Source organism: Acipenser ruthenus, chromosome 9 (assembly GCF_902713425.1).
Source record: "Acipenser ruthenus chromosome 9, fAciRut3.2 maternal haplotype, whole genome shotgun sequence".
Taxonomy (NCBI): Eukaryota; Metazoa; Chordata; class Actinopteri; order Acipenseriformes; family Acipenseridae; genus Acipenser; species Acipenser ruthenus.
In genome coordinates this window covers 5,321,032-5,348,868 of record NC_081197.1, presented here as the reverse complement: position 1 = coordinate 5,348,868, position 27,837 = coordinate 5,321,032, and the positions used below count along the sequence as shown (strand labels likewise).

The 27,837-nt window shown below is 37.4% G+C and overlaps 1 protein-coding gene across 31 annotated transcripts in view; it reads right to left on the bottom strand.

Moving 5' to 3' along the window:
* LOC117407165 (disks large homolog 2) overlaps positions 1-27,837 on the bottom strand; it is a 248,309-nt gene that overhangs the window by 154,703 nt on the left and 65,769 nt on the right. For 28 of the 31 annotated variants that reach the window (XR_009329587.1, XR_009329586.1, XR_009329588.1 and 25 more), the window contains 2 exons: positions 2,648-2,728; positions 1,433-1,597 (listed from right to left, as the gene is read on the bottom strand). Coding sequence is in view for 28 of the 31 variants with exons in the window: in XM_059030939.1 (XP_058886922.1) it covers positions 1,433-1,597; positions 2,648-2,728 (246 nt within the window). In the remaining 3 variants the exon portion in view is untranslated. Of the gene's footprint in view, positions 1-1,432; positions 1,598-2,647; positions 2,729-22,330; positions 22,571-27,837 lie in introns of those variants that run through there. The other 3 variants (XM_034923356.2, XM_034923362.2, XM_059030935.1) reach the window with 3 other exon arrangements.

Sequence of the window (27,837 nt, the reverse complement as noted above, 5' to 3'; positions counted from 1 at the left end):
AATTGTAACACATCAGTGGAAACAACTTTGCAAACAGTTCAGGTCAGTGGAAATATAAGCTGTTGCTTGAGAACTGCTGGTTTTAGATACCAACATCTATGCAGCTTTGGCAGAAGAAACTGACCATTGATGACTGGTAGAAAGTGGTGCAGGCTGATGGTATCTGCACTGTGTGTTATCCAGAGAATCTTATGGCGTGCAGTGTGCAATATCAAACACTATTTTTGTGGATCATTCTGTTGGCATAGACTGGCTCCACCGTTTACACTGACTGGTAAAGTGACAGCTGCACTTCTGTAAGAATAAGGACCATGTTGTTAATCCCGAAGGATTTTCACTTGTAACAGGAATAGTCACATATACCAGCAGCAGTGTACCAGAAGAATGCAGAACATAATCGCTTTTACACACACATGGAAACCAAAACCAGTATTTCTGTATTTTTGTTCAAGCAGTGTTTCTGTATTAGAACCTTAAGGCATGCCTAGGGGGAATACATGTTTTTTTTATTTTTTACGCATGTAAAAGATAACTAAAGTTTAGTGAATAGTGTCCAACTTTGCAGAAGAGGAGCTGGTTAACAACCTGGAGCATAATCAAAAGGAAATTAACAAATAAATAATAATAACAAAAAACCTATGGGTACACAAATTGATAGCCTTTACTCCCATACGAACACACAGGTCTGTTTCTATAAAATAAAGGTACACTCGCTTGAAGGTAGAACGAATAAGGAATAGCAGCTGTGATTCTCCTCAGTATCAAAGACTGTATTAATGGAACAGAAGGAAGAAGAGGACTTTGGTAGACACCTACGCCTTGGAAAGAAAACTAACTTAGGTTGAAGTTTGGGCTCCACCTAGTGCTGATGCACCACATCACCAAACTGACTTTCACTTGTATTACATCTTTATTTTCATAAGGGTTCTTCAGAAACACAATTCAATATTTGCAGAGTTTGAGTGTGTTAATTTTACTTGATGGAAATAGCAAACAAAATATACTGTCAAAAATAGACTAATTTTATTGCAGCCCTATAACTGCAGTAGGTGTGGTAACTACATGTTTTGGTTGAATAGTCTGGCTATGTGGACAAAAAACAAAACATGGAGACTTCAAACTATGACTTCTGATGTTGGTTCCATGTTGACTATTGTTGCCTTTTAGGCAGATGGTACAGACACACATATCAATGTGGACACAGATTTGGGATTCTATACAAACCCTAAACTGAGACAAGATTACACATGCCTAACTCTCTTTGTTCCACGCCAAGGAACCCTGGAAATGTTGGCTACTAGATAACACAATCAAAACTGTGAACCTGCTTGATGTTATTAACTCTTCTGAGGCACAACTGGGAGGACAAGTCAGGTACAAATTTACTGGTAAACCACATGGAGTTTGGGTATAAAAAAGGGAACTGACTGACCTTTAGTGGAGAAATATGTGAATGAGAAACATATCCGTGGACGTTTTCAATCTCAGACAAGTTCTTCTCAGACACATGGACCAGCTCTGGGGGCCGCACTTCGTTGGTTAACTGAGGGTAGCCGTGATCTAGTGCTAGTGAATCTTCGTCCTGGTACTGGTAATTCTTCAAAAAACAAAGACAAAAGCACAGTAAAAAATAAATAAATAATCCAGCAAATTAGATCGAGATCATCTTCTGTATTTAAGGGCAGCTTCAAGCCAAGCATGCAGCTTTAGAAAACCTGTCTGAATGACAGGACTGCAATTATCTGTTATTCTGCACTGAGATCGTTTGAGACTGCCACCACTTAGCTGAACGTTCTTGCGTCCAAATTGGGCTGAGCGGCTTTCCGGCAGAGACTTTATTTGGAACTCCATCCCAGACTGCAAATTACAGAGATGTGTTCTTGAAATAGCCACAAACGTAAATGTGATTTTGTAAAAAAAACAATTTTAACAATATACTTTCCAGCTTAAAAAAAGAAACAACATTTACCATTTCATTATCTTTTTCTAAGTAAATATGCTCCTACGGTCTACGGTCTAAACCTTTTTTTCTGAGTTCCTTTAGTTCAGGAATTAACATCTGAAAAATATCCAAATGTCCAATTATATTTTCATAGCTCCAGCATAAACTATGAGTGTGCTGAAAGCTCAGGCCAGCGGATTACAGTAACTGTTTTATCAACTTGGTTCATATCCATACTGCTGTGCCATGCATGCCAAGGAATTTGGACACATTTAAAAGACCCAAGCGTGCAGTGTGACATGTCATATATTAGCAGGCAGTCGGAATCTGAGAAACACCACAGATTATTAGGCAGGCTTTCTGTTAGTTGCTTCTCTACTGCGCTGCATATGAATATAAATTGTAATGAATGTAAACTACTCCTTCTTGACTAAATCCGACCTGGTTTGTTTTTGGGACCTGATCCAGTTGGTTTGAGTCCCTGAATTACAGGGTGCTGTTAACCCTATAAAGACTATTCTCAGAGATCTGGTTAGAATTTAATTCTGAAACATTAATATGGGATTTACTGTAAATGATCTACACACCTCAAAGTGTGTGCATCTGTACTGTAGATCAAATTGCATGTCTCACAGAACCATTTGAAATTCATACTACTTAACCATACAGAATTGAAGGAATATATAAAGACTGAAGCACTCTCACCCAGGGAGTATTCATCAGGGCTGGATTGAGGCATGTTGGCTGGGCAGTGTGTGGTGAAGCTTGCACTGTAGCCGACCTGTTCTGTGGAAAAAGAGAGGACTTCAATATCCAGTATCTTTCACAAAGACTGCTGTACATTCACCATACAATGCAAAACAGACAATGATGAATAAATACATTAATAAATACTAAACAACTTCATAGAAAATGGAGCCAAGTGTTTTTTAAGCAACAACCGATTGCAGTGGCAATGGTAAGAGCCGATACCGGTTGCAGAAGGTATTACAGATATCAATGCTGTTATGTTTTTTTGTGTATAAATGTTAAATGGGGAGTTCAAGATTCTAAATGTAGCAGGCATAACAATGTACTACTTCTGATTGGCTTAACTGGTCATCTGAGAATGTCTACAAAAACAAACAGTTTAGTGTGTACGGCTTGTGAAAGGTGCTGGACTGACTGCACTGGGGACTGTCATCCACTTCACAGCAGTCACAACATGGGCAGCAGCAGTGGGAGCTTCCCCACACTGCCACCCCAACATGCCTCAACCCTGCCCTGCAGAGCAAGATGCTGCCTCCATGCCCATCCATTTGTGCCGATTGTGCTGGATTATGTATTCGGTATAGTCTGTTGAGGGCCGTTAATTCCCAATAATTAACCCTCTGTGCCACATGCGTGCCTCTCTCCCCATTTAAAAGCAGTAAGACTCTCTAAAATGGGGAACTAGCATACGGATGTGCTTCACTGTTCAGGGTGCTCAGTTTAGTTGATCATGCTTGACTTGATCTTTCTTTACAGTAAACCTTTGTGGCTGTATATATTATATTAATGCCCATGCAGACAGACACAAACACACAGACAGACAGACAGACAGACAGACAGACAGACAGACAGACAGACTCATGGTAAATGCAATAAAATTCAATCAACAATCGCTTAACAGACATCAAGCTCCATGTCTTCCTTTACAAAAAAAAACAATTACAGAACAAAGACATCAAGAATCTTAAACAGTGTTATTTGAATTCCCTTTGAAGTTTGGACACTTTTGAAACTTCTAATCCATGCAAAAAAAAACCATTAGCAGTGAAAATGTAAATAAATATTTCATGGGCAAAATAATGATGTTTTTTACATTAACATATATTTTTCCAGGCAACCATCTTTATTTATTTATTTTTTAAATAAAGGTGACTAAACAGATATATAATAATTAACTATTTACACTATTAACAAAAAATGCCCCAGCCAAGGCACAAATCTGTGGTCAAAATAGGCAATTGTTTTAATCCTACTGCAACACAGCTATAAACCCAAACACTTTGACCGGCTCTGTTTGTCATTATACAGTATTCATCAGCCTTTCCTATAGAATACAGACAGGATATACACCAAGCAGACACCACCTGAAGCTAATGTTTTCCACAAGATGGTGCTATTGTTAGATTAAAAGTACTGCCTGAATTTAAAAATACTGAATTTAACATTATCCCAGGATTGCAGATATTGAGAAAACAACAGCTAATATGCTGCTAAAAAATAAAGCCCATATCATTATGAGGCAATAATGTTGATGGTTAATGAATTTAGTGTTATCTTCCACTATGATTCAGTTTCAGAATAGGAATTAAAGCACAAAACATTTAAGCCAATATGTAGCCTACTCCAAACCATACGCCCAACCCACAATTCTACAAAATGAAACACATTTTGAACCAGCACTAATGAGATAGGATAATGCAAAGCCACAAAGTAACATTTATATTCCAATATCTTTCAACCAACTCCACCTACTGTATCTGGCTTGCCTCTCAAGCATCACTTATACTAATGAAGTTTAATTTAGCTGTCCCAGTCATTTATTTATTTATTTTTTAATTAGGCTTACGACTTTGAAAACGGACAATGCTTGTCTAACTACAAAAAAGAGTTATGTTCTGCCTTCACAAAGTCAAACCACAGTATTTTCAATTAAGACAAATTATGAATCCATGTTAAAGCTCAAATATTACTATTATTATTTCTTTCTTAGCAGATGCCCTTATCCAGGGTGACTTACAATGGTTACAAGATATCACATTATTTTTACATACAATTACCCATTTATACAGTTGGGTTTTTACTGGAGCAATCTAGGTAAAATACCTTGCTCAAGGGTATAGCAGCAGTGTCCCCACCGGGGATTGAACCCACGACCCTCCGGTTAAGAGTCCAGAGCCCTAACCACTACTCTACACTGCTGCCCCACTACTCCACAAATATCTGACTTTACAAACACCATTTTGTAATCCCTGGTAATATGCATGAAACAGCATCTCTACAAAACTAATTTAGATGTGTCCTTTACAAATTCACACAGCATAAATGATCTGGCATTACTGACTCTCCTGGCTCTACCTGCTTCCATTGCAGGGGGGATAGGAATGACACTTGCACACCCCTAGTGGTCATTTCTAAGACCTCACTTCAGAAATTCAGCTTTCAAATGCAAACAAAGTATCCCTGGCTTAGACAGATAACAAATATTAAATCGCATAGTGGCACTCAGAACCACTCGGAAAGGCAAGAGCAAAAGTATTTACTGCATATGTTTTAAAATCCAGTGTTGAAATGTCATTTTAAAAGGTTAGGAATTCATTAAGACACAAGTCACAATATCCTTGGAACGACCTAGAACTATAAAAGAGCCTTTAAGTGTGATCCAGTTAATTATCCCATGCATGATGGCCTATCTACTGTACATATCCAACCAAACTGCATCTGAGTGATTTATAGAAATAGGTCTGAACTTGCCCGTAAGATAACTGGGGCGGATTATAACATGCATGATGTATCTGAATGCACCCAGCCGGCAACAAAAAAGTACTGCTTGCAGTATTCAAGATGAAAAATTCCTGTCTGTTCTGTTGTCAAAGGGTGCCAGACAGTTAAATAGCTTAAAATACAGGATCAAACAAGAATTCTGTGCATTTCTTTACTTATTTGATGTGTTGAATCCTGATTCACAACAATGCACAGCTACTCACACACTCAGCATTACTGTACAGAGAGATGGCAGTAATGAGAGCTATGCAGTAAATCATTAGAGCCCATATGAAATTGCAATATCTCACTATTTCAATCTTGGATTCTCAGTCAGTTGATTTGTCAACGATCATAAATATAAACAGATATAAAGCACGGATTAATCAAATCCCCTGTGCTTGTCATTGCACCACTGTGGAGCCCAAGTCATTTTAGGCATATTTCGTTTACATTGGAAACCTCGTTCTTGTCATACGGTACATGTATGTGGCATGAGTGGCTCTGATATTCTTTTCATTGTATTTATTTGATATGTATGTCTAGGTAATGCCACTGCCTTTAGCATACAAAATCCCAAGGCTTATATCATGAGGCTTATATCATTGATATGACCAAAGGTTAAAACAATGTGGCATTGAAACACTTCCTTTATACTTGACAGCACCTGCAATGGAACTTGACTGAGAGAATCACACAGCTGTGAACCAAATCAGAAGACAGCATCTCAAAATGTCTCTATCATGCACATACCTAAAAATGACCGGGTCACCAACATATTCAGGGCAGCAGTGTGGAGTAGTGGTTAGGGCACTGGACTCTTGACCGGAGGGTTGTGGGTTCAATCCCCAGTGGAGGACACTGCTGTTGTACCCTTGAGCAAGGTACTTTACCTAGATTGCTCCAGTAAAAACCCAACTGTATAAATGGGCAATTGTATGTAAAAATAATGTGATAACTGTATAATGTGATATCTTGTAACAATTGTAAGTCGCCCTGGATAAGGGTGTCTGCTAAGAAATGAATAATAATAATAATAACATATTTAGCAGGAACAGTTTATATAACCCTATACAACCTTGCAAATATGGAGTTAGTATCTGAAATGAAAGGTTAGTTTGAGGCTTCTTAAGTTTGCTTTTGAAGTTTTTTTTAAATCGACCCCCCCCCCCCCCCGTCCACCTTTCACTTGGGCTCCCCTATGTACAGCAAATAAGGAAAATAAGGGAATATTTTAATTAACTGGGTGGCTAGGGGAGGATAATGCCTGTCGGTTATTAGTCAATCTAAACTGCATTTAGTTGCAAGTTAGTGCTTCTGATTGTTTAGTACTAAGAGAAGCACACAAAACATTATCTTGGCAAGCCAACCAAACAGAAGAGCTTCAGATTGTAGGGTCAGCTCAACATTCCTTTACTCAAAACAAGCCAGGGTTGACTTAAGAGTCTGTAAACTTCCAATGCATTCCAATCATAGGTTGCACTGCCCTTCACTGGAGGGGGGGGTTATTAAAACCATCTTAAACCTCTCTCACAGTTAATATTTATAAAGGAGTCAACCTTGCAAAACTACTAAGCTTAAAGATACATTTGCATTTTCATTGTTCTGTTGTAATTTTTTTTTTTAAATACTGTAACTACAGTTAGGGAAAATACCAGAATCTTTCAAATTCAAAAATCTTTAAAAAGTTAAATACAACTGGGACACTTTTAATTGCTTAATTCTACTTAGTAAGGGATTTTCTGATTTAGGATTAAAACTTAAAAACGGCTGCCGGGTCCAAAGCTGTTCTCACAGTACTAACACAGCTCTGCTGGCGAGGAGGAGAGAAGCCATAACCGCAGAATAAAGCTTTCAGCAAAAAATTTCCACCAAGTGTAATGAAGAAAACTAAGCTAAAAGCATCTTAACGTCTAAATGTGTTTTTAAAAGAGTATAACTGCAGGCACTACATTTCTGATTTGAGGACAAACAAATAAAAAAAGCAACAGGCTTAAAGAAAAACACTATGGACTACACCCTAAGCTCTCTACTGAATAATAACCATAAAAATGAGAATAATACTTGTCATTGTTTCATGATCTCTGCTACAAGCAGGCCTGCCTCTTGAAATATTTTAATTTCAGCTACTACAATAAGCAGACAAGTTGACTACTACGCTTGGTCACCTTAATAAAAAGCAGCAGCGTCACAGTAAATCACAGCGAGAAAGTATCACTTTAATGAGCTCTTGGGACAGGGGTTTCCCTTGATAAATGTTTAATTCAGTATAGTAAATGCCTTTTTATTTATTTTTTTATTTTTTAACAGAAATAGCTGCTTCTGGGATATATGTGCTGGTGAAAATCAATATCCAGTAATGTATGGGCCTGTGCTTAGGAGTTTCGAGCCCCTGAATCAAAGTAAATAATTTCCAGAAGTTCAACCGTTATGACCAGCACACAGGGGCTTAATCCAAACAAGGGAGGAAACTGACCAAGAACCATAATCTGTCTCGTGCAACAACAACAACAAAAAGACAGGGTGTTGTCATGCCACATAATATTAATAGGCTATTAGTTTTGCAGTTTTGATAATATGTAATGTCTTTTTCTGCCCTGACCATGTGCAATGATGTTACTCGGAGGTCAATAACATGGCTGTGACAGATAACTTTCCCTTCAAACTCCATTAATTAGCCACCACTCCTGGTGGACAGCCCTATGCCAAAGGGGGATAGGGTTCATTGAGTGATGAACAAAACTTACAGACCCTCTGCTGTCTGCACCTAGTGCCACAGACAAGACTCACAGGGCTTTGTTTTTGTGTTTTTCAATGTGTTAATTCAGTGTACTGCAGGTTTACCATATGGAATCCTGCAGCTCTAATTCACTATAGTGTTGCTCTGAGTGACCCTGGCCCCTAACTCGATTGCAATGTAGTTGCTGATTCATGTCTACACACTGGAGTGGGTTAGAGGTGCAGACACACCCCCTTACTTCTACCGGCTGAAATAAGTGTAACTGTTACAGCCGTGTGAGGTGGTGAGCTACAGCACTTGTCTGTGGCAAACTGCAGAGAAATGAGAGTAAGTGGCATTTACAGCCCATATTTATTCATACTTGCAGAGGAACATATTGAGAGGGAAAGCGTATATGCAAATGATAGATGTGCTTTGCAAATTGAGCAAAGCTCGAGAGGTTTGTAATAATTTCATCAGAAGCTGGAGGTGCAAATTAGAGACGCAAATTTCTGTTTAATATACTTTTGAAGTTTAGAAACGTAACATGAACCCAGGAGCACAACCGGGGGGGGGGGGTCAGAGGGCTCGAGCCAGCCCTGCCATAGACACAATTACAATTGTGTTTATGTTTTGTATTATTACCGACTACAAATTCATGATACACTTGTATACATGTACTGTACGGAAGCACTGACTGAGGTAAACATCGCTTCCCTTCCACCCAATGAAACCTCTTACACAGCTGACGAAATGCGACCAATGAAAACCACACGTACAAAGGCTAGCTGACAAAATGCAACCAATTAAAACTATGTATGTAGGTGATACCAAAGCTTTCCAATTTAGAAAAATACACGGTTCGCTTCTAGTTGAAATTAAATATGACGAAAAATAAAATAACACTAATATAATTAGCCTTATTAGAAAGTTAAACACTTGATTTGGAGGTTGAATTTTCTTTCGAGTTCAACACTATGATTACTGTTGAGTAAAAGTTAAAAGTTAAAAGCTATTGATCGAGTCAAAAGTGGGGCTGAACAACTGGATGTTGTTCTTGATTTAAAAGTTGGCAAATGCGAATCAATTGCGAGAGGATGGATATAAGAGTTTTGTATAGGACACCCCCCGCGTGATATTTGCAAGTGTGTGGTGTATCTTCTGGATCTCTGCAACTTGGCAGGTAACCTGAGTCTCAGTTCTCATTGGTTGATCAACGAGAGAATACTTCAGCAGTGAGACATGAAAACAGTGGCATGGAGTAAATATTATTTTCTTAAGTTCGGAGAAACTATCTGAATATTCGAACAACCATTGCTGCACATGAATTTGAAGGCAAAAAATTATGTTAGTGTCCGCCATAAATTACACAGTTGATAAATTTTAGAAATAATTACCACAATGTGCTTTGTTTTGCACTGATTTATAAAATGGAAAGTGATGTGTGAGACAGTAGGGTATAACAAAAAAACAGGATCAACAAAGTGCTGCTTCAGATTTGGCAAGCGAGTCAGAATCGGGATACCATGTAGGTGTGCTTTTACGCTTTCCAAACACGGGCCCAACTTACAAGGTAAATGTTCAGTACAGTGATCAAAGTTTTGTTTTGTTGTGATCCTAGTATGTTCTTTCTTACTTTTAATGCACTCTAAGCCTGGTATCTGTTATTAGCTGTTGTCTAAATTGCTATTTCAGGTTTTTTACTCCATCTTCTCTGTATGATTCTGCTTGACACACGCATCCACAATGTTAAGAATTCATATCATAGCCTTTTATTTAATGTATTATGCCTAAATTGAATGTTTTTTGCATTGTTTTTTAATGTTGTATAATGTACTATTTAATGTATTATGCATGGTTCCTCACTATCATGTAAAGCGCTTTGTGATGGTGGTCCACTATATAAAATAAATATTGATTGATTGACTGACTGATTTATTGATTGATTGTTCTGTTATGAGGACTGTAAATGTACAAAACCCCCTTTTCTACAGTTTGTTTAAGTTAAATTTGAGTTTGCACTTGCGTGTAAAGGCATACTGTTTCTGCCTGAAATATACTAATCTTTTTTTCTGGAATAGATCATGGTATAATTCATCTACACAGAAACACAACAGAGAAGCAGAATATACTGTAGGATAAGCAATCTGTAAAAAATAAAATAAAATAAAATAACATAACAGGGCTATATGTTCTAATCCAAGGTTATCAATGTAGCATGGCCAGGTCCTGTTGTATGTGAGCACCCAGGGTCTGGAAAGTATGGGGAGGATGAAGGGAAATGTAGTTCTGAGAGGTCCATGCAGGTACATGTGACGCCATCTTCTGGCAGGGAATGTAATTTAAAAGTTTTAAAAAGTGGTCAAAATGTAAAAAAAAAAAGTAAAAAATAAAACAATACACACACCTTACGTAACCAGTTGTAGCAACACATGGGAACATGTAACACAATAAAATAAAAAGGTCCTTATGTACTCTTTAAGGTTTAACTTAAGTGTTATATTACAGTACATGACTGAGTGATGCATGCAGAAGGGTACAAAGCTTTCTGTATTTTCAGCTTCTTTGTTATGAATTGGTTATATTTTATCAGTTATTTTTTAAGGCTTATTTTGTATTCATAAATATATTGTGTACCGACTGCGCATATGAATACCTGCACATTTTTGTTGAGAATTTCACCCTTGGTCTAGAGAATGTTATTTCTAACTTTTAAGTTTAAGTCTTCTCCTTGGCGCTTTCAGCAATAAAGGGTAATTCCTCAATGTTTCAGTACAAGATGTACACGTTATATAAAAAGCATACTGCGACAAATGTGACAACAAACATCAAAGCCAGCATGGCTTGCTAGCACTACTGTAAAATAAACCATGTCTCTGTAGACCAGTACAAATATGGCAATACTGCTCCCCCTGTTTTACAGTCGTACCCAATGCTGCCGTGCTGAGAAATAATTACCAAGAGCTGCACAGGGTGTTTACAGTTTCCATTAAATAGTTTGTGCTAGTTACGTTTCTCTTGAGGCACCTATTGAGCCCTGTGACAGAGTGTGTGGCAAAGTGGTTTACTGTGTACAGGTGCAGGAGTGATGTGGTGTGTAATCAACAGACAGAGAGGTTTATAATCCTGTTGGAAACAGTTTATTTGTTTAATCCAGGTCTGGTGACCAAATAATAAACCCAGGCAATACACAACAATGTGTAGTGCACGGGGTAAATAATAATGGGGTTGCAGTCCCAAATAATTTATCAGTTTATCCGTCCCTACAATGTACTAACACAGTCACCAGTCCTGGGTGCATGCAGTAGTGCTCGTGCTGGGTGATACAAGGTTATTCATGACAATAGTGCAGTGTTGTTCCGGGTTTTGTGCTGGCTCTTGGTGACAGCTCCAGAATATGTTTAGCCGTCTACTAATAACAATAATAATAATTACTGACAAAAACAAACAAACACGCACGATACGTTTATCACAGGTTCTCTCACAGGTCTTTCCAGGTTCTATTTGTAAACCAAAGCGAAGGAACAGATTGCGTCTCTCCGTCGCCTTTTATGCCGTCACACATGACCCCTAGGTAAACAAGTGCAGCTGCCCCTCCAATCCACGACTGCCACATCGTTTCCCTTCCGGGTCGATGAGTTAATGCACCGGAGTTCTGTCCCCTTTCTAGCTGGCTGACTTCCCTTGAGCCCTGGGAAAGAACTGTCGGGCCAACCTGTCCAAGGTACTCTGTTCTTGCTACTTAGTGCCCTCACAGGTCAGGAGGAAGATTTACCACCAAGAATCACTGTATTTCTGTCACACAGAGACAGAATGATTCTTGGTGATAAAGCTCTCTACTCAATTTAAAGGTACTGTTTGTTAATAAATCAACATCCTCACTCAAAAATATACAATAGTTTTAAAAGGTTTCTTTTTAAAACAAAGTACATGAAACTTACAATTACTGAATGTAGAGGGCTAACATGTATTACAATATGTATTGTTGCTAATGAAGTCACTCTAGTTGCTTGCAAAGAGTTAGGGAGGTGTAGCGGGACAGTGGCATGCTTTAGGCAGTTACTCTATTAAAATGCTAAATACCGAATGAAATATGAATTTAACATGAATTGCATTCATTAAAGCTACCCTGAGTATGTAAATAGAGAATGCATTTCCAAACCCATAAAAATGACAAATACATGTTAACCCACCAACATCAGTTGTTTTTTTTAAGTATACAAATCAAGTAACTTACATACACACCCCCACCAAACACATATTATACCGATAGTAGGTTAACACCGTACAGCTCCTACATTCACAGTTTGTGAACTGAGTGTAAAAACTGTAAAATAATACAATTGCAGGAAAGAGCAGTCAAATTATTATCCTGAGTAGTTTCCTGTTAGAATATTTTTCTAAAAATGGGCTTGCAAAACAGAACCCACAGCCTTATGAAGCTCATAAAATCAGTAGTCGGACTCAAAAAAAAAAAAAGGCAGGTCAACATATATAGTTAACCCTTGCATATCTACGCAACTGCATTTCAACAGGGTTATTACATATTAAAACATGGAAGATACAGGCCATACATAAAAGTTGAAATACCAAACCAATTAATGAGCAGCCGATGCATGCTATATTTTCATTGTATTTAAAGAGGCAAACTTGGGACACCATGGCAAGCTGTATGAGAAATCCACATACTGTGTAGCTTCGTTCACACTGGATTTAAATGTGCCTGACACCTCTCAGTAGACAGTAGTCTACATGACTGCAGTCTATGTTTAAGTTTATACCAGAACTGAATGCAAAGGGTGGTTCAAATCCAGTTGGATTTAGACAGCTACAATTTGGCAAAGTCTTTACTTAAATCTGAAAAATAGCTTTGGAACCTGTTTTCTTTCAACTGAGTCGTCCTGCATCTCCCAACCTGTTTATATCTTTAAATCTTTTTTTAAAAAAAAATGCTGTTTTTGTTTCTGAATTAATCCAGCTTGTCTAACAAGCAGTAAACTATACAAGCCTGTCTTAAAATTCAGCCCTGCAATTAATATTTTCAGCAAAACAGATGGTTCTTTTAAGTTTACCCTGCACAGCTATGTATGTAAAGAAATATAAACAGCAATGTGTACAGCCCTTAAGCCTAGAGTACTGGGTAATCACAAGGGCTTATAACTGTTTACTGTAGATGATAAGCATGGCTGCCTCTGCTGAGTAATCGACTATTTCTTCATAGTGGCAGTCTTGTGTACCACTGCTAAAATACCACCTGAAAAGGCAATCATACATCATTCTTCAGCAATCCCCTAAAATACCTTATTAACTGGTACAAGACCTTAGTAATCCATTGTAGGTGATATGCAATAAGCAATTCAATATACTACCGTATTACTATGAATTAACTGCGTTTATTTTAAATTGCTAGAAACAGCTGCAGCGCTTATTCCAGGGCTGCGGTAATTAGAAGTGCTATGGTTTTCGAAAGGTGACATCTTTTATTGTTTTTTTTTAAGGTATTTGATGGAAACGTGTATTGAAGTTTATTTCCTGCGGATACAACTTGATCAGGGAGCTCGCAGATCAGATCAGTGTTTGACTAGGTGAGGTCCCATAACAGTGTAGCTGTGGAGAGGGAAATAACAACAAGACAGAAATGTCAATTCAACACAGAGGAGGTAGGTTTATTTTCCCTTTCTTTTCTTACAGCAGTTTCCAAGATTCGCAGGGCTCAACTCTTTAATATTCGGTGCGTTTCTTTCTCTTCAGCCAGCAAAACAACTAAACACTCAGGGTCTCCTGATCCAGTCAGGGCTTCGGTGACGAAAATGAGTTGATCCTGTGGCTATCCCCTAAACTGCAACGCCACAGCGAGAGCTACACTAGCTTCTGCTCCCCATGACACTCCAGAACACCACACCCCCCACTCTCCGACCGTCCTGTCTGGATCTACAGCGTCTCTTATTAGCCAAAATACCGTCCATGCAACCAAAACAGAAATGCATTTAAGAAACATAAATAATAATCAATCGTACAGCTCATGCATTACCACTGAAATGTATTACTTTTCCTATACATACAGCAGCAGCAGTACACAGTGCTACTACCTACGGTATTTTTTTTTGTTTGGGTTCCATAAACTTTACAGTAAAATACCGGTATGCTCCAGTGTGTAATTGTATTATTTTAACTACATTTTATTCAAGTTTATTCAATTCATTTTGTTTCTATCTGTAATGTTTTGCCATATCGTGTTTTGTATGCTTTTCTTTATAAAGTGCTGCATTTATTTGAGCTGGGGTAGAGAACATTTTTTACATGTTTCGTTACTGAGAGCAGTATTTATTCGTGGGCGGCGTCTATTCAAATCTGATATCTGAGTGCGGCGCTTATTCAAGGGAGGCGGTAATTCAAAGTAAAACGGTATTTATTATTTATTAGGGGCGAGTTAAGAGTACTCACAATAATTGTTTGAATACTTTGATTAATATTCATTGCTCATAAAATGATGGAATATATTACTTGGCAGCTCTTGATTCAATTCATTTGAAAAGCAATTCCTAGAATATGCTAAATGACACCAGTAAGCAGTTAAGGGGTGAGCATTTCTTTAGGGGATTCGTAGTTTCACACAAATCTTGATCTGCGCAAGCTCAGCATGTCAGAAACTCCCCCCAGGATTTGCCTTACTTTGTTTACACGTTGCCTTTTCTATGTTTTTTGAGTGTTTTTATGTTTAACAGCTTCTTATTAATGTTAGCCTAATTATAAAAGGAAAGCCAATAGTCCATAAGTTTTACTCAAAATCTGGAGTGGTTGAATATGTTTTTTTTTTTTTTTAATTCCCTTCTCTGTTATTTATATTTTTATTCCTGTATTGGAAAAGCACAATTATGCATACTAAAATACTAAACATACTAATGCACCAAATATAATGTACTGCATTTTCTCACAGAGACCACTGCTGGCTGAGAGCTACATGGACAGTGCAATTCATTTTGTACTGTAATTCAAACAGGCAGCTATTCATGGATAATTTAGGGGGGGGCTTTATATTTTACATTTGCATAAATTCATTGAGTGAAGACCCGTTTTTCTTGTTCTACTCTGTTATTTAATATAATTATAGCGCTGAGGCAATCAGAAGGCATTATTCAACAGTGCTACTTACTGTCTGCTGTTGACATGTCCTGATGCTACTGTACCTAATAAACCACACTGTGTTTCACAGCCTGCTGGAGAGGTTCCTTTACTGCAGTGTCAGAGAGGAGCAGCTTTACACAACATGCTGAATTTAAAAAAATCATTTTATACCAAATATCTCAGGTGAGGTAAACATGATCTTAAACAGCAATGTTGTCACTGGAAGTCAGAAGCCAGGACACAATGAGGCTGCAAATCCTACACATTAGAACCATTTCATTGTAATTTTCATTTACCACATCGGCTCTCTTAAAGACCCATCTGTATATGAAGCGCACAGTAAAGTACTAGCAGTCCCTGAAGGATCCAGGAATTAAAGCAACTCCCCTGAGACACTTGCAATGCTTACGACAAAATGAGACAACTCTTTAACAGTACCAGCTGTTTGTAATGATATCATGTTGATGGACCACACAGAACAAATGAACCTCAGACTGGAGAACTTTTTAAAACAACTGGAAATCACAGAAACGTGTTGATCCAACATAAGGGATCTGTTGCTTGGGGATATATAGTAAAAACAGCATTTTCAGCATGTGTATTCTTAGAATGTGTGTTCTTAGTTCTTTAGTTGGCTTCTTTCTATTGTTTTTAGGCAGACTATAGTATAGAATTTTTATTTATTTATTTATTTTTTTACCAGTCACAAATATAATATACAACATGGGCCATGGTACCTTACAAATATATAATTATTTTCATCTACAGATAAAAAAAATTAAATAAATATACATACATATGTCTTAGCTACATATCTATACATGTAAGTCTTCATATTCACATGTACATAAGCATACTTGTATACTGACATATATAATATAAAAGCCTATCAAATAAGATGTTTGTTTATAATACCCAAGGAATATTGAGAATTTCTAGAATTTAACAGAGAAAGGGGTTTAATATATTCTGATAACTCCTTTTTAAATATGACAAAAGAGTATTTTTCGAAAAAGAAATGTATATTTGTGAATTAAATATTTTCCCAACAAGATTAGGTTGACAGTCTCTCCGGCCTTAGTGTTCTGTGTTTTATTAAAATACCACACCACATCAATAACTGATAGATTAGATAAACGTTTGATTTTTAAAGACAATAATGTATGAACATCATTCCTAAAAAGTTTTGTAAAAGGGCGTTCAAAAAAACATGTGAGCTGTTGTTTCTATGTCACAGTCACAAAAGCTGCATGCATTACGCAGGATAACAAACCTGCGATTCAGCAGCTCCCCTGATGGGTAAATTGCATTCATAATTTTAAAGTGACTTTCTTTCACCTTAGGATATATTGGGCAGGAGCGATAGAAAGTAACAGCTTTTACCCAAATCACAGGTTCAACACCTCGGCACACTGAAGATTGGCATATTACATATAATTCTTTCATAGAATCACATTTTTGAGGATTGTTATTTTAGGAAGCTGAAAACAGGACCAATAATATTTTTGCCTTACAATAGTATAATCAAAAGCAATTTCACTACTAGACTGTTTGGGTAAAAGGTTAAACATTCGGCACGGTTCAATGTGGGCTCCTGTCAATGCAGACAGATAATGTACTAATGTTCTCTCCATCCTAGAGACCAGCCTACTGCCTTCATTTCACAAGGGTGTGATTGAGTTTTGGGGGCATCTGCAGCAACAGGGTGGCGCTACTGGATGTTATCCCCAAAACAGGATTTCTGCATTGTTGGGGCTATTTTAATGATCTAAATAGAGATAAATCTAAGTAGCTGTTTGTTTCTCGTTGTGTAGCAAAAACAGATCTTCATGGAACTCGTCATACTTGTAGGGATTGAGGTGACCCATGGAATGCAATTTGTTTGAAGCACTTTTTATTATTAGTAGTAGTAGTCGTAGTAGTTGTATTATTATTATTATTATTATTATTATTATTATTATTATTATTATTATTATTATTATTATTATTATTATTAATTATATGTGGATTAGATATGTAATGTATGCTGCTTTTTACAAACAATACTCTGCAGTGCAGCTTAGGAGGGTCTATAAGTATGGATTTCTTTTCATAAATATGAATAAATAAATCCCTAATCAACCATGCACCTCATCAACTGCAGAAGCAACTCATGAAAGCACAAGCCTGCAGCACAACAGTGTGCTACATGATTTGTCAGATGCTTTATTCCCAGTTGCAATACCACAAATGAGCCATCTTTAGCTCATTTAGACACATTGTATATATATAGATATCTGTCTGTCAAAGGCTAAAGAAAAACCTTTTGTTTCACAGTGGAACATTCAGCCCCAGTGCAATTTGATATGGTGGATGTCCATTGTAAACAGGACTGAAACTGCGTCCCACAGATGAAGACCAGTATTCTACCACATGGCATTCACACTGACACAGTTTACTGAACACTTACATAATCCAGAAGACATGGTAAACTCTGCAAAACCAGGCCGTACCATTGTTAGCAAGGTGTAACAAACCCATTGTGAAAGCTTCTTGAAATCAGAGCAGAATCTTACTGTGCCTTACTGTTGTTCACATACAGTATAACTACAGCTGTGCCACTGGGAGGACATGCACATGTAAACATGGAGCACAGGGACTGCAGTAAGAGAAAATTAGAATGAACATGTCTTGATAAATTCATTACAAGGCACAGGCAGGCCAAGGCTGAGGAAAGCCAGCAGCCTCATACAGTCCCAGCGTGGAGATCTGTACAGCGTAGGAGGATATAGAGAGAAGCGTGGGATTAGGGAGCTTCCTGTTCATTTAAAGATACATTATATAAGGTATCTGCCTGCCTAGTGCCATGATCCACTGTTTGTAAACGTTCTCTAGTCACTACGAATTGTGCCCGTCTCCTACAAATCTGGGCTGCATCATTTTATTTTAAAAGACCATTTAAATACACAGTCATTTTTCTTTTAATTGTATTATCTTTTAAGTTTGTTTACTGATGTTGAAAGAGTGGTATGTATATGGCATGTAATAATACTTATACACAAATGCTGGCAACAACCTTATTTTGCTAAATATAAGATGCACTGTTTTACAAATACTGTTGTACCTTCAACCCCAATCCCAGCCAGTTTAAGCCCCATGGTAGCCCAACAAAACACTCTACTATACAACCAAACAATCATCAGACTGTACATCTATGAGTCAATTGATTAGTATCAAGTGGGTAACAACACTGCAGTTGAAATGACAGACCTCGCAGATAAATAGGGTTAAAATGACAGACCTCGCAGATAGATAGGGTTAAAATGGCCTTTTTTTTTTAGTCCTCCAGATTTCTTTTTTTCTTAAAAAAAAAAGCAGGTGAATGATGTGTGCTGATACAGTACCTATTAAAAAAGCAATGGACTTTCATGTACCCTCATTTTTGTAATTCTGAGCCATGGGGTACTAAATAATATCCAGAGAGCACTGAAATATTTATTATAACCAGAACACAGTCAGTCCTGACAGCTCAGAGTTGTGATACTGGTATGGGTAAGCTCGCTCTCAGCAAAAAAATATTTTATCCATTTAAAAAAATTAATTAGAATCTTTTGTTTAGACAATAACAATCCAAAAGGCCTAAAATATCTGGCATCACACTAAGACGTGTTAATTTTAAAACACACACAATAATACATTTTCGGTCTCCAGTGCGGTAGATTGCATTAACAGCTTTCAATATCTCAGAGTTATTTTTATCCCTTTCACCTCTTTAAAACAGAACACCAAGAACAGAAATAGAATTTCCATCACCACTGATACTACATTAAAGAACTCTGTTCCATTCATATTGCTGATGAGGAAATGAGAACTGCCAGCAGTATTGTGTTGACACTAACAGGTAGAGAACTGTATGTCAAACTGTGCTGTTCAAATTAATATCAAGGTACAAACATACATATTCCCAACAACCTTACATACAGTATATATCTCCTGGCAGTGTCAAAAAATAGAAGGTTAACATGACCTGAATCCACAGCATGTTTTTATTGTAACAAATGTGCATTTACAGTTTCATTTAAAAAAGGCAAGAAAATAAGGCAAGAAGCTCAAAAAATATGTCACTGTGAACTGTTCTCGCGAAATGCACATACCAAGTTTAATCTCAACAGGATGAGCCGTTCTAAAGATTGATTAGAAAATGTAATTGTGTCATACAGTAGTATCTACCGTAAGCCTCAAGCTTCATCCCTCATGTGTAATAATTCTACAGACCATTCTTCACTTATTATTTTCATGCTGTGAGATTCAAGTCATTAACATTAACTGACATCTCTGCTGGAGGTCAGAGTGGTGTATATAAGCTGAGCTTCATTATGCTATTGTATCAGCTTGGTCTGGTGCCTCCAGGGCAGGGTTCAGGCACAGTGGCAGTGTAAAGGGATGTTCAGAACAGCAACACTGTGGGAGGACTGCAGTCTCCAGTGCAAACCAGAACACATCACAACCACTTAATCCATCCATTACCAATTGATAAGATGATAAAGATGATCAGATCAATTAAAATTACATTTCAATGAAAGCCTCGAGAAATATGTTAGAAGTGTCCATATACTGTTCTTCTAACCTAATTTCATCTCCCATGCTTCAGGGATTCACCTACGCCTCTCTGTTAAAGAAATATTAATCCTGTAACAAAAGGGAGTAGTTAAAAAGCTGCATTGTGAGAAGCAGCTTTCAGGAAAAAATAAATAAATGATATATACTAGTTAATCATAACACTCTTACTTCAGTGGAAAATTCTAAAGATATAATTGCTTCCAATGTATTTTACTCCAAGCCAAAGTTATGCCTTGTATGATAAGTACAAAGGTACCTCAGGGATAAAAAAAAAATGTTCAAGAGTCCTCTGTTGGTTGTCAGTATTGACCCTCCTGTTTGTGTGCCACACTGAAGTGCAGTGCAGGAATCTGTGTTTGCTGGTATGTGTGCTTGGAATGGACCGGGCTCACTGCTGCTGGCTGAGTATGTAAAAATAAAGACTTTTGTCCTTGTCACTGTCAATCAGATCATCAATGAGCAGGTTTGCCCAAACCCATATGCAGCAAAACCTGTTTGCTACACTGCAAGCACTGTCTAAGAGGTCTAAAGATCAGGGCATTGTTGCTCGAAGGAAAGGGGATGGGAGGGTTGTGAACCCTCCTCACTAATCCTTCTATTAGAAGGAGATCCACAGCACAGTAAAACACATGAATATGGATGCATCATTTTATTTTAAAATATGTTTTAGCAATAAGCATTTAAATGTATTAACTGAAGTTGAAACAGTATGTAGCATGTAATAATACTTTTTCATTTTCAAAATGTTGGCAATGACTCTACCTTAATATGCAGAATATAAGACCCACTCTTTTACAAATATTGTTGAATCTTCACCAGCTGTGTAGTATATTTGTTGAAGTGGTGTATTCTGGGACTTGTAGTCACTGCATGCAATGCTACTTAGCAATCTACAGAAAGAATGACAAGGCAGCAGTACCAACCTTGTGGGTTTGGGACTAGATGGGGCACAACATAACCAATTAGCCAGATTCTTTTTTAGTTACTTTTTATTTTGTGCCCTATGTTTCTAATTTCATCTCCAATCCAATGACATGTGTGTTCCCAAACCCTCCTCTTTTAATGATCTCAGGGTGTTTCCTGAGCTCTGAACCGCCACACTCTGGATTGAGAATGCCATCCTGTGTAATATTATCAATGCAGGGCTGATGCAGAAAGTGTACGGGACACTGGAGATTCAGACATTTCCCCTTGTAAAGCAATTTTTTTCCAACACGGACATTTATCATAATATCTTACGAGCACAAATAGAAATATATATATAGAAAGGTGAGATGAGTGGATAATTGATCATAAACGTTCTGCTAATCAGCAGCACCACCACCACCACCACCCAAAACAATTAATAAAGTAATTGTAATATTTAAAGGGGAATAAGGATGAACTTGGCATAGACCCCCTGTAACAGAGATGACAAAGCAATACAGTGGATCCCAAAGCCCTAAAAACTGCAGAATTGTCTGCCAACTACAATTATTATTATTAATACTGTAATCTGTGAGCCAGAGAAGACACAGAACAGATCATTTTGGTGGAATAGTGGATATGAAAATTTCACATTGCAACCATTTTACCTTACTCTAACAGACTACTTACTGGGCTTTTTTTTTTTCTTTAAAAAAAACAAAAAAAAAACTTTATACTCCAAATTGTAATTATCCCTTGAAGTAACAAAACTATTACAAAAAACAAGTAAATGGTTTAATTTTGGGGATTTTGTCAGAAACAAAGTGTGAATTATAATTTGAAAATAGCACCCCTTGAGAAAATGATTACTTGCAAAGTACTTCAAGCATGTGTATGTAAATGCACTGCATGCAAAATGTTGCATAGCCTGCTCTATAAGCACTGTAGTTCATTACCCAAGTACAGCTAAAACAATGTATTTGTCTCAGTTCTGCCCACAGCATCTGTTTACACAAAATCCTAAATTATTTAAAAATAAAATATACAAAGATTGACTAAATACAAAACATGTTACAGATGAAGCAATGTGAACCTTTTAATAAATACAATTAGAATATGCAATCGTGTGAAATAAACAAAGGCAAACAAAACATAAATCAGGAAAACTTTAAACACGAAATAATGGCATTATAAAACTCCTTGAATATGTGCCAATAGCCATTACACCACAATAAGATTAGGGAGGAAATTAAACAAAAAGCACTGATGGATTCTTACAGTTTGTAATATTGAAATGTTAAAGTATATGAGTCCAGTATAAGCCACCATTTAAAACGTAAATCAAACTGAATGAAGTACTGTCCATGATCTGAATTCCAACACTAGTAATTGCTGTCCCTGTGTCTAGATCTCTCCCCCCCTCGCACGAGGTTTGCATTGCACCCACAACCTACTGTAAGCATGCATTACTGAAAATATTAAAGCAACACACAGTAGCCATGATCACATTCATATGAGTAATTGCCTACCTTGCATCCAAACATCAACGATAAAGTGTTGTTGGTGCATGCAACTTTGCAGTGGCAGAGCATGGGTGAGAAGCAGTTTGGATTTTTGACAATAGGGGACATTCCCTCAGCACTGCAATCAGGGCTGCTGCTTCAGGCAAAGAAACAAGTAGCTTTGTGCAGCACATGGAGCGCGGTCACACACTGCTGAAGAGCTAGCTTACTCCTTGCTGATCTGAAACACTATGCTTAAATCTCAAGCAGAGCACCATGATGCGATCACCTCTCTCTCTCTCTCTCTCTCTCTCTCTCTCTCTCTCTCTCTCTCTCTCTCTCTCTCTCTCTCTCTCTCTCTCTCTCTCTCTCTCCTATTTTTTATTTAAAAAAATATATAATGCACAGATTTGGAGGATTGGGGATTCTCCTTTCCAAGTGAAATACATTCCACTAACAGAAAAAAATAAAATGATAATACAGAAAAGCCAGGTGTGGCTGAATTAGCATCTAAAAGGATCCAAACGCCTACTCAGTACATTTACATTGTCTACTGTAATGGGCTGTATCTCTCCAAATGCTGCAGCTCTCCCTTTGTGGCATACAGCAGCAAATTGTACTGTAGCATTTGAGGAAAACCCGCTTATCTCACGGAACAGAATTCTCACTTTATAAATATGTATTTCAAGATGGGTTTCTTTAAAAAAAAAAAATAATAAGGAAAACAAATCTATCCCAATGTATTGGAGGAGGAATCCTGACCTTTAGGTTATACTTAATAAAAAACACTGGGTATTATTAAGCAAACCGTACTCAGGGCTAAAAAAAAAAAAAAAAAAAAAAAAAATACCCAGTGTATCTCTTATAACAACACTGCAACATTTTTCAATCAGACTCACAGCTCTCTTTAAACCCGATGGATTTCCGTGCCTGCTGAATTAACACATTTAGACGATATTGTCGCCTGTGTGCTGGAGGAAATCGCGCCACTCATTATCCAGGGCAGGGGATATTGTCAGCATGGTGACAGTTACCTAAATTAAAGAAGATACAGCTGAAGACGTTAGAATGAGAGTGGCTTGATCAGAATTCCGGAATTATCGGAATGTCTAATTATGTTCTACAACATTTAAGGTGATGTAGGAGGTAAGAGCATACAGGAATGCACTGGAACTACCATTGTCATATTACTAAAGGAAATGATTGAGCTGCCAGTTACATTACAATACAATGCAATGCAGTCTGTTACCTAAGACATATTGCAGACAGCTACCAATACTCTTGGGGAACTGAGCTGTTTTGAGCAGTATTATTGTCAGTGGCAAGTATTCAGTGGTAGTGAACACGGTAGCTCTGATGAGTGGGGGTTTCTTTAAAACAAGAATCAATTGATTTAGTAATACTTTATTACGTAATAGTGTTGTGGGTGATAAACACAGGGCATCCTATTAACCCCAGCTAATTAAAACCAAGTGAATTCCCTTTTCCACTGTTTTTTTGGCATCATCAAGGAGAAACTTGCAGTATAACAGTGCTTTGAACCGGTTGTCAGCCAATCCACACATATTATTATTATTATTTATTTCTTAGCAGACCCCCTTATCCAGGGCAACTTACAATTGTTACAAGATATCACATTATTTTTACATACAATTACCCATTTATACAGTTGGGTTTTTACTGGAGCAATCTAGGTAAAGTACCTTGCTCAAGGGTACAGCAGCAGTGTCCCCACCTGGGACTGAACCTTGTCAGGAGTCCAGAGCCCTAACCACTCCTCCACACTGCTGCCCAGCTGGCCCTTGGCTTGCTGCTTGGTAACTGTAAATGTCATTTAAAGTGGGAAGGAATGTTCTCTGCGCAGTTTTAAGGGAAAAGGCTAAAATACTGCACGACTAGGAAGAGTTAACATAAACATCCAGAATGTTAAGCTCTAAGATATGTCGCAAATCACCTTTCGACGTGGATAATAACAATACTAATATACTACGGCAATCGAAGGTTAACAATAACCATGACAGGGGAAGTCATTTTAGAAACAATGTCAGACCAGCACAGCTCTTATTATTAGTTATCCAGCAAATGCCACCAATCTGGGATTATTTTACAAGGTGATGCCACTTCTTGTAGCTCTGTTAATACAGCTTGGTCAATATACTGCTGTTGTACCTGGATTCAGTGTTTGGGTTATTACAATATTTTCAAACATAATGCAAATTATATTTTAAATGTTTGTTTCTTTTTCATACTACTATATATATATATATATATATATATATATATATACATACTGTGTATCTGTTTTGTTAGTTCACCTAATAATTGTATTATTGTTTACTAGAACTTTTTTAATGTTGGAATCAACTGGTTTAAGATTTTGTATGTCCTAGTTTCTACAAATGCAATTAAGAACCAGAGCTGAGAACATCCTATGTATTTAATAATTATACACAGCTATCTGAACAGCTACAGTTATAGAAGCTAGAGCAAGCCACCCACACAATCTGCAACACGTTTGCTTGGATAACGAGGCACACTGGTTCTTGAAGCATGCTGCAGAGAGAAACCTGTTAATATAATCACTTGACACGCCGAAGGGATTCCTTCCATCTTTTCTGAATACAGCACTGTGTCTTTCAGAACAAGTAAGGCCACAGAAGTGGCATTTTAATTTTAATTATTATTATTTTTTGTCCATATTAAGCTCTCTTTCAATTTACGATATTGAACAAATAACACCAGGGCTGTGAGTTACAACCTTTTGGTCTCTTAACTGCTTGAGTGCGACGGTGTGAATAGCAATGTTGCATTGTTCTATTGTATATGCGTTTTAATAAGCACACAATATTAAATTATTGATATAATGTAAGAGAACTGGTGTCGTGATAACATAATGTTTAAAGCTCCCCTGTGACCTCAATATAGCTCTCAGAAATGTGTCTAACCTCAAAGTGCACATGATACACCAGAATGTATCAACCTGTCCCTGTGCAACACCTCCCAAGTGGATGCAGAAAATAACACAATTGTAGCATTGCTAACTGAGGTTTTTTTACATCCACTGGGGGCAGACTTCACCACGAGAAAAAAAATACGTTTTCTAAGGGTTGCAGTGTGTCCAGATTACGTTCCCTCCTGCAACAATGCTGGTTTTCTGTTCCCAGAATATGCCGCTCATTCCAATCACAGCGCTAGCATTGTTGCAGGAGGGAGCATGAACTGGACACACAGCGATGTTTAGAAGAAGAGCTACCTCTCCTGGCGAACGTTCCCGAGTAAAAGTTGAAAAAAGTCATTCCCTAGTTTATTTACCTATGATGTGTGAATCAAAACATATATAAAAACTATTGGGAACTTGTTTTAAAAAAGAAAACTGCAATACAGATTGCCTGCTAACACTGCAGGGAGTTCTGTAACACTTCAATATAGAGTTAAAGTACTGCTGTATTTAGATCTGTAATCTGCTAAAAAAAAAAATAATAATAATAATCTAACAAATGAACAGTAATTACTTTAAAAAGTAAATTACGCCAATTTTGTTTTAATGTGAGATAATGCCTTGCAAGATGAATGAAAAGTATTAATACTGTAGAACAAAGGATCATGTTACAAACTCATCTCAACTGTAACACATTTGTTGGCAAGTTGAATTAAATTGTGAAGTAAACCGTGGAAATAAACTGTGGAATCTCTTGGGACCCTGAAGAAATCTATTTCCAGCAGCGTGTCGTCCTTGTGATAATATAGGAGCCTGTCACAAACAAAGAAAAAAATAAACCTGCCTGCCTCTGCCTTTAAGACTACTCCAAAATGTAGGAGGCACCAGTGTTAATACATCTATGCCATAGCATTCTCCTCTGAACACAGCATCATCCTCTGAACTCCTCCTTTCACATAGACAGACTTTTTCCACCATTCTCAAACACTAAACAGGGGAGTCAAGAGCAATACTGTCAACATTCTCACACCATCTCGTTCATGTTTCTAGGAACAGGTAGAATACATCAAAAGAATCTAATGAAGGCTGATCGACCTGTTTTAAAGCAAATACATTTACGGGGGTGGGGTATGGGGTGGATTGTATAAACACAGCAGGAAACTACTCAGAACAATAATTGAATAGATCCTTCCTTTAACTGTCATTAAGTGAATGATGCTTTAACTACACATCCCCTGCATTGTCAGTAACATATGGGCAGCAGTGTGGAGTAGTGGTTAGGGCTCTGGACTCTTGACCGGAGGGTTGTGGGTTCAATCCCCAGTGGGGGACACTGCTGTTGTACCCTTGAGCAAGGTACTTTACCTAGATTGCTCCAGTAAAAACCCAACTGTATAAATGGGTAATTGTATGTAAAATAATGTGATATCTGTATAATGTGAAATAATGTATAATGTGATATCTTGTAACAATTGTAAGTCGCCCTGGATAAGGGCGTCTGCTAAGAAATAAATAATAATAATAATAATAACATTTCAGCCAGCAGATGGTATGCAGGGACTGGAATACAGTACAGGAAAGGACATGTTTTTAGTTGTTGTGTAAGATCTGGCTCTTCAGCTGGCCAGTCTGTTAAAATGTTAAAAGATGCATTTTAAAATGACATTTAAATAAAAAAAAAGAAGTATTAATGAACAAACTATGCAAAATGTTTAAGAGATTATATTCCTTTAAAATACAACGTATTGCTTGCAATTATTGCATTATGGGAAGCGTCATTAAATTGTGTTAAGATGATTCAGTGTTAGTAATTTAAAGGGTAACTCTCCTCAAATGCTTTGACCTTCCTGGTCATAGAGTCAGTTAAATCAAAATGATAGTAAACATCATACAAAGGCAATGTAAAAGAAAATATTAAAAACATCATTTGAAACGAGTTTGCTTCCTGATCATCCTGCTGGTCTGTAATACAGGGGCTTCGTGAACGCCATGATGTTAACATCGTGCTCGAGCAGGGGCTGATTAAATGTTGCCATGACACTGTAGCAGCTGGCCTCCCTTAGAACCCTGTGTTTAATATACAAAGACACTTAGCACTCCCACACTCTCACATTTTATTTTATTTCCTTAATAATCATTTCCATGTCTGAGTGATATTCTACATACACAGTCCTCCAACAAGTATAAGGCCATTTAACTACACATTAATAAACATCTACCCTGAATTGATAATTAACCACTCTAACCATTGTACCTAGCAATCTGTCCCACCTATGCAGTGGTAGCTCAGATAGTATTCATTGACGACCAATGCAGGGGCATTTGTTCTTTATGTATACCCCCAAAACTGACTGTCATGACAAATTGCATTTGTTGTTCCTGAAATCAAGGAACCGACTGCAAAAAGTGCAGTGTTGAAGGGCTACGGGTTATTGATTGCACTCTGGTGTACCAGCTGTACTTACTTACACATATTCAAGTGCTTTATGAAGGCCACAGGGACGCTTTAAACGTTTGAGTCTCCAGGATGTGATGACTGAAATCAGAAAATAAATGATATACATAACGTGAATCTGAACAAGATTAGTTAAGATAA